The sequence below is a fragment of the Montipora foliosa genome, chromosome 10 (assembly GCF_036669935.1).
Source record: "Montipora foliosa isolate CH-2021 chromosome 10, ASM3666993v2, whole genome shotgun sequence".
NCBI lineage: Eukaryota > Metazoa > Cnidaria > Anthozoa > Scleractinia > Acroporidae > Montipora > Montipora foliosa.
The window spans coordinates 7,052,616-7,065,115 of NC_090878.1; the positions used below are offsets into that span (position 1 = coordinate 7,052,616).

Sequence of the window (12,500 nt, forward strand, 5' to 3'; positions counted from 1 at the left end):
GTCGTCAAGAAGCTAGTCAATATGGCGGCCATCACTGTGTTGTGTTATTGTTCGGTTCTATACTACTCTGGGTAGTGCAAAGACTATAAATACATTTTTTTTTTTGCAAATGGAGGAGCATTACTATATTGGTGTTGATGTTGGAACAGCTAGCGTCAGAGCTGCACTCGTATCCAGCAATGGAAGTATTGTGTCTTCAGCCAGCCGGCCATTGCAAATATGGCAGCCTCTTCCAGACTTCTACGAACAATCTTCCGAAGATATTTGGAAAAATGTTTGTGCAGTTGTTAAGGTAATGACGATATAAAACAAGAGCTTAACTGCTGAAGCAAGCTTTCAAAGAAAAACCTTACTTTCATGTGTAGGAGGGAAGGGGACATTTCCGAGTTCATGTCTGCCTCCTCTTCAAAGCGAGTCTAAGTGCAAAGTTTTTTTTGATGGTAATTAGTTCTACTTTACATATGAATGATTTTAATACGAAAAACTTTGCATTTAGACTTGCTTTGAAGAGGAGGCAGACATTAACTTGGAAATGACCCATTCATATTATTATAGACTCTAAAGAATATTGCGTTTCTGATTGGTTAATGAGGAATGTATAAATAAGTTACAGAGTGCAATATGGAAGTTGTTTTGAAAGTTCTCAAATTGCAATCATCTACAACTCATGAAATTTTGAGAACTTTCAAAACATCACTTGTACCCAGGTTGGTACATTTCGCTGACCCCCAGTCCATGGACTACCCAAATGGACTACCCTAAAAATACAATTTCGAATGAGTACTGTTGATCTATGTTTAAGCAGCATCTCAAATAATGCTTACTTAAGCCTCAACACCCATTTCAATTTAAGTCTAAGCACCCATTTTAAGAAGGTTAGCTTACAAGAAGTAATCGGCTATCACAACAATAATCGAAAGCCCCCTAACCCTAACCCCCCGGGGCTAAAACACAACCGAGCAACCATCAGTTTGCTCACACACGTTTAAATAACCCAGCAGTAAAATATTCTTTCAGCTACACAGGCTACACAACAGATAAACTGAGAAACCAAAGTCTTTTGGTGCAAAATCTGAAAAACCAAGTTAGAAAAGGCCAAAACCACGAAACTGAAATTTCAATGGCCCCCTCAATGAGGTCATGTTTGAAATATTAGTCGCAATAGGTGATGTAAAGGCCGGTTTACACGGTGTGACTTCTTGGCCCTATTTTTGACGGCGGCTTTGTAAAAAATTCAGCCGACATAAAAAATCTGTTGCACGGCAAAAAAACTGTTTGAGTGAATAAGAACCCATTTTTCCCTGGTGAGTGGAGGAGTTGCCTGAAACTCAAGATTTGTTCAGTAATATCTGGGAGGCTGGCATGCAATCTAATTTAATTAAGGATTTGGAATTTGTGCCACCTGGAAAAAATACTATTACTAGTTATTATCCAGTTGAAATATTGAGAACGAAACAAACTGGAGCAAGTAGGGTTATACTTATGCTAAAAGTTTTGGAGTGACTTCAGAATACCCCGCCACTATTGTTTTTAGAGCTGCATTGTATGAAAAACAAGGCATATGTACTCCCATTGTGCAAATTAGTGGCCTGGTATTCTTGAGTTTAGCCAAATTTTTTATTCCACTCTTACTGTCCTCACTCAACAAGATGTTCCTGTGGCTCAATAACCAATCTCTTATTTTCATCAGCCAAACCCAAGTAAAGTAAAGTTTTAGTAAAGAGTGGGCTTCATAATTTGTTGTAATATAACTAGCACCCACAATGGATCTTTATTCCTTAACTAAAAATAGACTCTGATTAGATTCTGAAGGGTCTAAAGAGAATAATAATAATAATAATAATAATAATAATAATAATAATAATAATGGTGATGATGATGATGATGAGGATGATGAGGATGAGAATGATGATGATGATGATGATGAACTTTACTCGTGTCAAGTGTATTTAGCACAGGGTCACTACTTTGGGTTGGATCATTGGTTGGTTTTTGATGGGAGGAGAAAACCAGATTACTGGGAGAAAAACCTCTCAGAGCAGAGTAGAGAACCAACAAACTGAACCCTCATGTGACACCAGGGGCCTGTTTCTCGAAAGTCCCGAAACCTCTTCAGGCCCGAAAAGCCATTTGTGAAACTGCCAACCGCTTGTTTTGGAAAGCCCATCTTTTAGCATGTTTTTAAGGTAACAAAAAGAAAAATGACTGTTAAGTTTGACGACTTAAATCCTCTCCCTTCTTGACATACAAAGGGAATTGTGACACTCAAAAATGGCCTGTAAAGTTTCTGGACTTTCGAGAAACGGGCCTCAGGTATGGGAATCTAACCTGGGCCACATTGGAAGCAGGCGAGAGCTCTCAATACTGCACCATTCCTGCTGACCCTCAAGTAATTGGGGCCACTCCAAAACATGAGGTTCTTTTTGCATCTTTTTTACTCACATAATTTGTGAACCTCAATAGTTGTTGTATTTAAATTACATCCCATTGTTTTTTACCAAACAATTTTACAGCTTTGATTTAACAATGTGCCATTAGGCGTATAAAAATTCTCACATTGTTATATGTCTGGGTTTTGTTGTGGGGTCAAGAACTTCTTTTTAAAGGAAGAGATGGTCATTCAGAGGTTCATTACATTGGAGGTTTCCAAAGTACTTAGAGGAATAACATCCTTTAATATCCAAATGTATTAGTTATTATACAAAGAAGACATGAAATGAGTACAAATATTCCATGATATTGTGCAGTTATTTATTTGTACACTTGGTTACTGTACAGTAGAGAACCAGTTTGACTAGTTTAGTTGCTGACATTGCTCCACACGCACAAATCTGTCACATGTACGTTCTCAGTTGTTTACAGTTCATTTGTTGAAAATTTAGTGCAAAAAAGTTGGATAATAAATAGCTTATTAGATGTTTTGGCATGTAGTGTTGCTCAGTATTTTTACTAGTTGTTTGCATTTTGACTTGCCCAAAAATACAGCACAACTCATAAAAATACTCAGTGATACTGCATACCAAGACATCTAGTAAGATCTATTTATTTGAAAGATGCAAGGCAACTTGGTTTTCGTTTTCTCCTTAATGTGATTAAGAGATAAATGATTTTCAAGAGTAAAATGAGCTCCTTCTCAATCTGTGCATTTTATTAGTATTTATTGTTTCCCCAGGAAGTTGTTGGAGACAAACAACCTTATGAAAGAATCAGGGGTATTGGCTTTGATGCAACCTGCTCACTTGTGGCACTTGACCCATCTGGTGCCCCTGTCACTGTCAGTCCATCGAAAGAACCTCACAGAAACATTATTATGTGGCTTGATCATCGAGCAGTCAAACAAGCACAGATCATAAATGATACAAAGCATAAGGTAGTCAGTGATAAAATTTAATAAATAATATGAGCATGAGATGTGTACAGATATTTACAATAGTTACAAAAGACAGCATTGTAAATCCTTTTCAATTCTCTGGCTAAATATGGACAAATGACTGATTTGTTAGTAAATTTTACAACTACTACTTTTTACTAAATAGATTTTATTGCTTGAGGATTGAAGTCTAATTATTGAAAACTGAGTCTGCACAAGAAGTGGTGTAGGCTTGCAGGAAATGAGGCTGTCCACCCGAGGCCTAGGCCTACAACCTTGCGTAGTGGACAGGAAAACGACAAACTCAGATCTACTGTACTTAGTGGTGACTGGGCAGCAAGCGCAGAGCATGATGAGGCCAGATGTCTTGATTTTGTTCTCCAAATCTTTTAGCTTCACTGTGTATGAATCTACAAAAGTTACTGCAAAAGTGTTACAAAGTTTGGTGTGCTGCAGACTTGTAAGCATGTCAGACATAGATTGATCACAACACAGGAACTCTCTGTGCCCTACTCTTGATGGACAGTGTTTAGGTTCTTTAACTTCCTGGAGAATTAATTAACAAAATAATGCTGTACACCCAAGCCAAAGATTTTGCCATAGAGAGTATAACCACAGACAAATGTCGGCACAGTCGTCTTAAATATTTAAGCATTTCGCTCCCAAGAGTGACCCTTACAGATTTTATTCTGTTGAATGGCAAACCATTTTACTTGTCAATGGGAGAGCTGGATTAGTGGTGAAAGGGTTGAGTGCCCTGAGAGTTGGTCTTGACAGATTTCAGCCCATGACCTCCCACATAGAAATCTTATAATCAACCAAGGGATGCCAACCGGTTCCCAGTGGTGGAGAGCAGTAATTTCACCTTTCCCCTGCCTTTAATCTAGACCTGTTATTTCCATCTTTAAATCATGTGAACCCATTCACACCTCAAACCTCAAACACTCTAGGACACCCCCCCCCCCCCCCCTCATTGACGAGTAAAACCGTTTGGCGATAGACAGAGTAAAATCTGTAAAGTTTCACTCACAGTAGTATTCAATGGGTTATTAAAGTACATGAGTTTTTTATTGTTTAAGGTGTTGTCTTATGTGGGCGGTACCATCTCCCCTGAGATGGAGATGCCCAAATTGCTTTGGTTGAAACAGCACATGTCACCTGAGTGCTTGCATAAGTCTGCCATTTTCCTTGAGTTGCCCGAGTTTTTATCATATAAAGCCACTGGAGATCCAACAAGGTATTAGTGACAAGAAGTTCATATTCATGTTTGATTTAAACTAGCTGTGGTCTTCATTTTAAGATGTTTTTTGCTCAATGTTTGAAGTTGTTCTCTGCTGACTATGTAAGCTCATGTCTGTGTGAAAGAAAATGTTAGGAAGATTTTTTATCATCACAAGAACTTAATGAAAACGTTACTTAATCAACCCTTTCCTGCCCATTTTATTCTGTCAAAAGTGCAACAATTTTACTTGTCAATAGGGGCCCCCACTGGCAGGAATGAAAGGAAAGCCTGAAAAATTCTGACTTGAATGAGATTTGAAACAATGACCTCTGCAATACTGGTGCAGCGCTCTATGGAATATTGAGCGATGAAAGCCAACTGGGAGCTGGTCATCATTCTGAATTTATAATAAACAAGTACATGTTGATGATATAGATATGAGGATTATATTCAGTATATTAATTACTCACTGGAAATGTCCCCATTAATGTCCCCATTAATGTCCCCATTAATTGTTTAACCCATTGACATCCAAACCGGCCGAAACCGGCCAGACTTGGTATTTTACTCTGTCTAACACCAGACGATTTTACTCGTCAATGGGGAACCCCTGGGAGTCAATGGGTTAAAGGCATTTGTTTGAGCTGCTGTTAGAAGCAACAACCTATTTAAGACTTATTTAAAATCAAAGGCAAGGACAGCTGGTGTAGAAACCAGTGCCCTTGCATTAATTTTGTAGTTTGTCTTGAATTTGTAGTTTTTCAAATAGGTGTTAGGTTGTGGGTCTCACCGATTACGTTGTTTTAGTGTCAAATAAAGCGTTTTAGTGACAGAGGGACTTTTTTTTTGTAGTTTGAGGCGATTATTTCTGTAAAACGAAGACCCCAACAATTTGTGTTTCTTGGACTCGGACAATGCGTTTGGACCCCAGCTGTCTCAAATACCTTTGTAGTTTTTAAAATAGGTCTTTGGTTGTGGGTTTTAGTAATCTTAGGTCTTAATAGGTCTTTGATTTGGAGGCACCCTTATTGGAGCTTGTCTCTCTAACATGAGTCACTGCGAGTTTATATTATCAAGCAAATTTTGTCAATTTTTCAGTGGTTACTAATGCTAAACAGTAATTGCTGTTTATAGGTAGTTGATTGAGTTAATGGCTTAACCCATTGACGCCTCAAATGTCCTAGGATGCCTCAAGTTGATGAAAAGTAAAATCGTCTGGCATTAGACAGGGTAAAATCTCTGAAGTCTCACTCCCAGGGGTCGATCAATGGGTTAAATAAACTTTTTAAAATTAATTACAACATGGTTTGTCTATTATCCCAGACTCTAATATTTTACTGGTTTGATTTTAAGGTCAATGTGCTCAGTTGTTTGTAAATTTAATTACATGGGACATAAATCACAACTGCCTGAAGGTAAGGAGAAAAATCTGTGACAGTAATTTTAGGCTGGTTTTATGGACTTCACTAGTTCCTACAAGTTTCCTGTAACTCATTAGAGGGGCTCACCATTTAGAGAAGTTGGATTTTCTTCAGTATTTCCTCAAACAACTACAAGTCAGTAAGGAATACTGTGATCAATGAGCCTTAAGGTGCCAGGTGTGGTCACCTTGATTTCTTTTCACTAAAAGTTGAAAGGCTTTTTAATTTTGTAGTTTTTAAGCAAAACGTGTGTTTCTTAATTGTTAAAATAAAGTGGTTTTAATTCTCTTCTCTTCCTCCCTCATCAGTATGATCCGAGACTGTCTTTCTTGTTCTGGGACTCATGGCTGCATTGCTAGGATTTGCCAGCTATGGGATCAGTCTCCACTTAGGAGACAGGGGTCACTTACTAGTAGAAGCTCCTTGATGTCTTAGGCACAGCTATGTTACCCTCCACTTTGCCATAAAATAATGTTGTTGTAACCCCATCTGCAAGTCACTGACAAAGTTCATCAAACCTAAAGGGCTGTACCGTACTTGTTGATTTGTTGTACTATATATATACTTGTTGAACTTGAAGATGAGGTTGTATAATAATGACTTTACAACTGACAACTGACAATATTTGCAGGCTCTTGCAATGGCTGGGATAGCTCATTCTTTCATGCTATTGGACTTGAAGATCTTGTTGAAGCAAATTTCTCTAAACTGGGTATGTTTAGCATCTTAATTTATTATTATTGATTGGTTTATTGTGAGAACCCAAAGGACTGGCACAGCTTGAGAGGGAGGTGAATTTTGTCACTGTCCAGGTAACATTATAAACAAATCGAATTTTGGAAAAAGGGATGACTCAGCTTTGCCTCTTTCAAGCAAAACCTACTTTTGTTTATTACGCATTGACCCCTGGGAGTGAGACTTTACACACTCAGATTTTACTCTGTCTAATGACAGACGATTTTACTCGTCAACTGCGGGCATCCCAGGGCATCTGAGGAGTGAATGGGTGTGATTCCGTTACAATCCACCATTTTTAAATGACTGCTTTTGAAATCTAGATATGAAGATGCAATGAGTGCATTTACTACCAAGCTAACCACAAATTAGGCATCTTAAGATCTACGACCGCGATGGTCGAGGAAAACGTCACCTCAAAATATAACTTGGCTCCATCATGATTAAGTCTTTCGAAATTATTCAGTCTTGGGCGAAGTATCCTAAAAAGAAATAAATTATTGGTACGAGCGGTTTCAGAGTGAAAATAAAGAATGAAAGATTCTCTGTTGCATGCTTGCATTGTTGTCAAAACCTCAAATTGGGTATTAATTTCATGTTGTCGTTATGCAAAGGACCGCAAACATGCTTTCTAAAATCTGTGCTGCACGTGCAGCACAATTATTTATGCCCTTTTAACCAATGATATAATTGTTTTGTGGTGTTATTGTAGTCGGAGCCATCATTGTTTCTTAAACTCCTTAAGTATTATAACAGCAAAGGCTGGTTGCAATAAAATTATGATTTTGTTTTCTAGGTGACAAGGTAAGAAGTCCAGGTGAGCCAGTTGGTGAAGGATTGACCAAATCAGCTGCTAATGATTTAGGTTTATGGGAAGGAATGCCAGTGGGAACCTCAATAATTGATGCACATGCTGGTGGCCTAGGTGAGTGGCTATTACTGCAGGCAGGGGTATTACAAACCCAAAAAGCCAGAGAACTTTTACTAAAACAATAAAATTCAATATTGTTTCAAATATTGCGGTAATTGAATATTTGTCATGAATACTGTCCCCTTGCTCCTTTCCCCAACTGTAGCCTCACTAACCTCTTGGAATACAGACAATTAACGTTACAAAGTGTCCCTCAAATGCTGCTTCTCATGTGGTAAACCTGTTAGGATATACTGCTGCATTCACCCTGACCTAAAAATAATGCTAACCTTTTACCCTAACCTTTGTTGTTAGAAACAGGTAGGAAATGCTCAGACTCAATCAAGGGGATACTTCATGTTGGATTTAAGTAATAGACAACGTTTTCCGTGTTTCCATAGCCTCATCTAAACACGAGGGGGAGTTGAGAGAACTCAAGACAGTTATGCAAACCCGAGATGCAGTTGAGGGTTGGCATAACTGTCTCAAATTCTCCCAACAAATCCCCGAGTGTTTTAAGATGAGACTATGAAAAAAATTATTCCTCAAAGATAATTCGACAAATGAAGGAAAATGCTGGTTTTTTTACTTCTTGATTGAAACAGATTTTCTTGATACACGCTCATAATTATTTCCTACCAGCCAATCAAAATGCACGTCTGACTACATAACCAATCAAAATACGTGTGATGTCACAGCCGTGTTTCCATACTCTCATCTTAACACAGCTATTGACCAATAAGAGTGTGCGTACTATCCTAATTATTTTATGAATCAATCTGATTATGTGCATTTTTGGACATTAGTGACCATACAACCTCGACCTCACCACCAAAATACCCTTATTTGATTTTCTCCTTCACCTCCTTCTGCATAATGTCTGTACCTCCCAACACAACTAAGTACTTATACCCATTCTCATCAATCTCAACCATCACCTGACCAGATCCGGCCACAAACCCATCGTAATGAACCTTTACCCCGTGCTTTAACATCAACACAGAAAACTTGTCCAGCCCAAACTCTATCCTTATGTCCTGTAAAACAACCTGCACAACAGTGACCCTAACCCTAATTTGAGGTTTTGGGGAAAACTGTGAGTTCCTGCTCTCTGTACTGTGGGAATTTGATTAGGGTCGATAAATGGATGGGTGATAGGTGTGGTGAGGTACAATGCGGGGATTTTGGATTGGAGTAACTGGGAACTGAGGGCAATGGATGTGAAGACGAGGAAGAGGTTAACAATGTTTGGGGCACTTCACAAGTAGGGGAGTGTGGTGAGGTTGTACATGAGAGGAAGGGTGGTGGGAGGGGATTGATCAGTGTGTATGATTGTGTGAAGGAGGAGGAACTTGGTCTGTTTGGATTTGTCAATGCCAGTGATGAAGAGAAGTTGAAGGTTGTGGATGGGAGAAACAAAGAACGAGTACAAGAAGCAGGTGGAGAAGGAAAGAAAGGGGACATTAATAATTATCTTGTGAGAAGAGGTTGCATGTGAAGTTTATAAGGGATGTCAGTGAAGTGGCTGATGAGAGGTCCTGGCAATAGCTTACAACTGGGTGTCTTGAGATTCCAGATGGGTTGGGAGGTATGCAGGCCTCTGCAGTCTTTGAGGCCACACTTATCCTCCAGAAGACGCTTTGTCTCTTAGCACCAGGTCTGGGGCCTGAGGCTAAGCAGTGTTTACACCTGCAGAGCTTGAATACTATCTCCTTGGTGGTTGTTTTTTCCACAGAAAGTCAAGAAATATTATTAGTAATAATAATTATGCCATTCGGGACATTCACTGCGCACCGGTGGTCGTGAGTTTGACTCTAGCCGGACCAACACTCAAGGTCTTAAAATAACTGAGGAGAAAGTGCTGCCTTTGTTATTACACCCGCAAATGTTTAGACTTTCAAGTCTTCTCAGATAAGGACTATAAACCGTAGGCCCCGTCTCACAAATATCTTCCATGTTTATAAATTCTCTTTGGGACGTTAAAGAACAAACACACTATTCGAGAAGAGTAAGGGATGAAGTTCCCGATGTTGTGGCTGTCCTCTGTGAGTATATGGGTGGGTGGGTATAGCAGATCCACATCAGCTGAATAGCTGCCAAAACCTCAAACTGCTCAAACAAATAAATAAAGAACAACAAACAAACAGGCTATTACACCCCAAGTGCCACTTATTTTTCAAAACTTTCAGAGTGGTTTCACTCATGTGGACAATATTATTGATGTTTTGTTTATTTACAAAACTGTAGGTGTCATAGGTGCTGATCTGAGTTCTCTTCTAAGTGAAAACAAACCTTTAACTTCGCGTATGGCTTTGATTTGTGGAACATCATCTTGTCATATGGCTGTAAGTGTTGAATTGAGGTTTGCATAGGGAATTAACAACACCACTGTGCTTTTATTATTGATCTGTTACTCTTTGAAAAACACTTACTTTATACAGTAACTTTAAAAAACCATAGGGTTGCTCAGCCAAAATCTAGTTCCCCTTTCAATTTCTTCTTACATTTCATGATGCCCTTATTTACACATACCTTAGCTACTACAATTTAATTTGGTCTCGTATACTTATGTCACCAACTGGCAACAAATTTACCTATTATAGAAATGACATGTTTGCATGATTTCAAAGGCTGACCACAGGGTTCCAAATAAACCTCTTTTCTCAAATTTGAATGTTCACTATATCTTTGCTATTTCCTCTTTATGTTTTATAAATGTTCCATATAAATCAGCATTCTTAATGTTCATGGAAAATCTCAGGAACTGTTTTCACCTTTTTGGCTTCCTTGAGATTTTTTGGCCACAAGTTCTTTTCTAAACCCCTTACCCATTTTCTTTCTTCTTTTATTCACCTTGCCAATGTCAAATGATATTTAGTTTCTTTAAGATTCACATGGTAACATATCCTACTAACCCATTGACACCTCAAACGCTCTAGGACGCTCCCAGTTGACAAGTAAAATCGTTTGTCATTAGACAGAGTAAAGTCTCACTCCCAGGAGTCAATGGGTTCATGGACAAGCTTTTGACTCCTTGACTAAGTAAAAAATAAATAAATCTATTTTAAATGTGGAATGCCATCACTGCGGTGAAATATTTGTGCCAGTTTATAGGGTTCTCAGTAGAATTTTTGACAGATTCTGCTGTGCTATTTTCTGCAGTAACACTGCCACTGATTGACAAACTGATCTACTGAGGGGGACATTTTCAAAGCCGTAACACTTACAGTACTTGTGACACGAGTGACAGGTGTTATCCTGGTTTATTTTTGTGGAATGCAGAGTTCTCTGTTAATTTGCCCCATCCTCACCCACAAAAGAGGAAAATACATGTATCATTTTATTGCTTGCATGGTGTAAACTGAGTAGACTGAGATGCTTTCATTTAACTGGTAACTTTATTGTCACCTTGGGCAGATAAGTCAAGAACCAATATTTGTTCCTGGAGTTTGGGGCCCTTATTTTTCTGCTATGGTACCAGGTCTGTGGTTAAATGAAGGAGGCCAAAGTGTTAGTGGGAAACTGGTAAGATGAATGCCATTCATTCATTCATTCATGTCCCTTGACATTAATGTGCATTAGCCCACATGTAACAATGGAATGATGTCTAGTTTTGTGGGATTGATGACTTTAAATACAGCTATTTCTTATTAGTATCACCCAACTATTGGACTAATGCAAATCCTGCATTTTGATTGGCTACGCTACTAGAGGACTATTAGTAATTCTTGGTTTTCACATGACGTCACGACCGCCATGTTGGTGCCCATAAACAAAGAAAAGGCGGCCATGTTGGTGCCCCGACCAAATCCTCCGGGAATTTAACTCTATTATTATGCAAACACTTCCTTTTGTTTTCGTTCAAAAACATGGCTGTTGATCACGTGAGTGAAAACCAGCAATAGTCCTCGAGTAGCGAAAAGTGTGACGCTTTCTTTTGTTTTATTGCCAAATAAATATTTCTTCAACTTGCATTTGCTAACTTTATTATTGCCTTGATACTATAACAATTAGACCCTTTGCCCTCAAGGGCCACGGGTCAATAGCCCATTCAGCTTCGCCTCATGGGCTATTGACACGTAGCCTGCAAGGGCTACGGGTCTAATTGTTAAATAGACTGCTCCCAGATGGTCTTTTCAGGGCCAATGACACACAACAACAACTGTTAAAAATTATGGAAAGGAAAGGGACTTTATTTAAGTGTCTAATGGAGCACTAATTGGGGACACTGTAAATTGAAATTAACAAATCAACACAAATCAAATCAAATGTTAGTTTTTGAGTAAAGGGGAAAACTGGAGTACCCAGGGAAAAACCTCTCTGTGCAGATTAGAGAACCAACAAACTCAACCCACATGTCACACCGAGTCTGGGAATCAAACCTGGGCCACATTGGTGGGAGGCGAGTGCTCTCACCACTGCGCCATATCTGCACCCGTAAATCCCAGCTGGCCATTTACAAGTACAGCAGAGAAATTGTGTCAGGGACTATCTGGTCAGAACTGACCATCTTGAACCTGGGATCTCCGGATCCCCAAGGCAAGCACCTCCTTGCATTTATCTTGGCTTAATTGTAAGAATAATGATAATAATAATTAGTGTCAAAATTATCAATCAACCATTTGTATGAATCAGTTTTCTTTACATTATTCCTGTTTTTGCTTTTACATAACAATCCTGTTCAATTGATAATTGACAGCTTGATCATATTATAGAGACGCATGTCGCTTATAGGGATCTGAAAGACAAAGCTGAAAAAAGGTATTAGATCTGAGGAAAGTTCCTCTTTCTTTGAGTCTTCTGTTTTGCTATTCCCTTTAACCCATTTCCTTGTTAACAGCA

At 38.8% G+C, this 12,500-nt stretch overlaps 1 protein-coding gene across 1 annotated transcript in view; it reads left to right on the plus strand.

Moving 5' to 3' along the window:
- LOC137974314 (FGGY carbohydrate kinase domain-containing protein-like) overlaps positions 1–12,500 on the plus strand; it is an 18,663-nt gene that overhangs the window by 4 nt on the left and 6,159 nt on the right. The window contains exons 1-9 of the mRNA XM_068821199.1: positions 1–292; positions 3,173–3,370; positions 4,450–4,607; positions 5,946–6,007; positions 6,645–6,725; positions 7,545–7,673; positions 9,906–10,003; positions 11,076–11,183; positions 12,358–12,419. The exon at positions 1–292 is cut by the window's left edge and continues 4 nt beyond it. Of these exons, the coding sequence (XP_068677300.1) occupies positions 110–292; positions 3,173–3,370; positions 4,450–4,607; positions 5,946–6,007; positions 6,645–6,725; positions 7,545–7,673; positions 9,906–10,003; positions 11,076–11,183; positions 12,358–12,419 (1,079 nt within the window). The 5' untranslated portion in view covers positions 1–109. The remainder of the gene's footprint in view (positions 293–3,172; positions 3,371–4,449; positions 4,608–5,945; positions 6,008–6,644; positions 6,726–7,544; positions 7,674–9,905; positions 10,004–11,075; positions 11,184–12,357; positions 12,420–12,500) is intronic.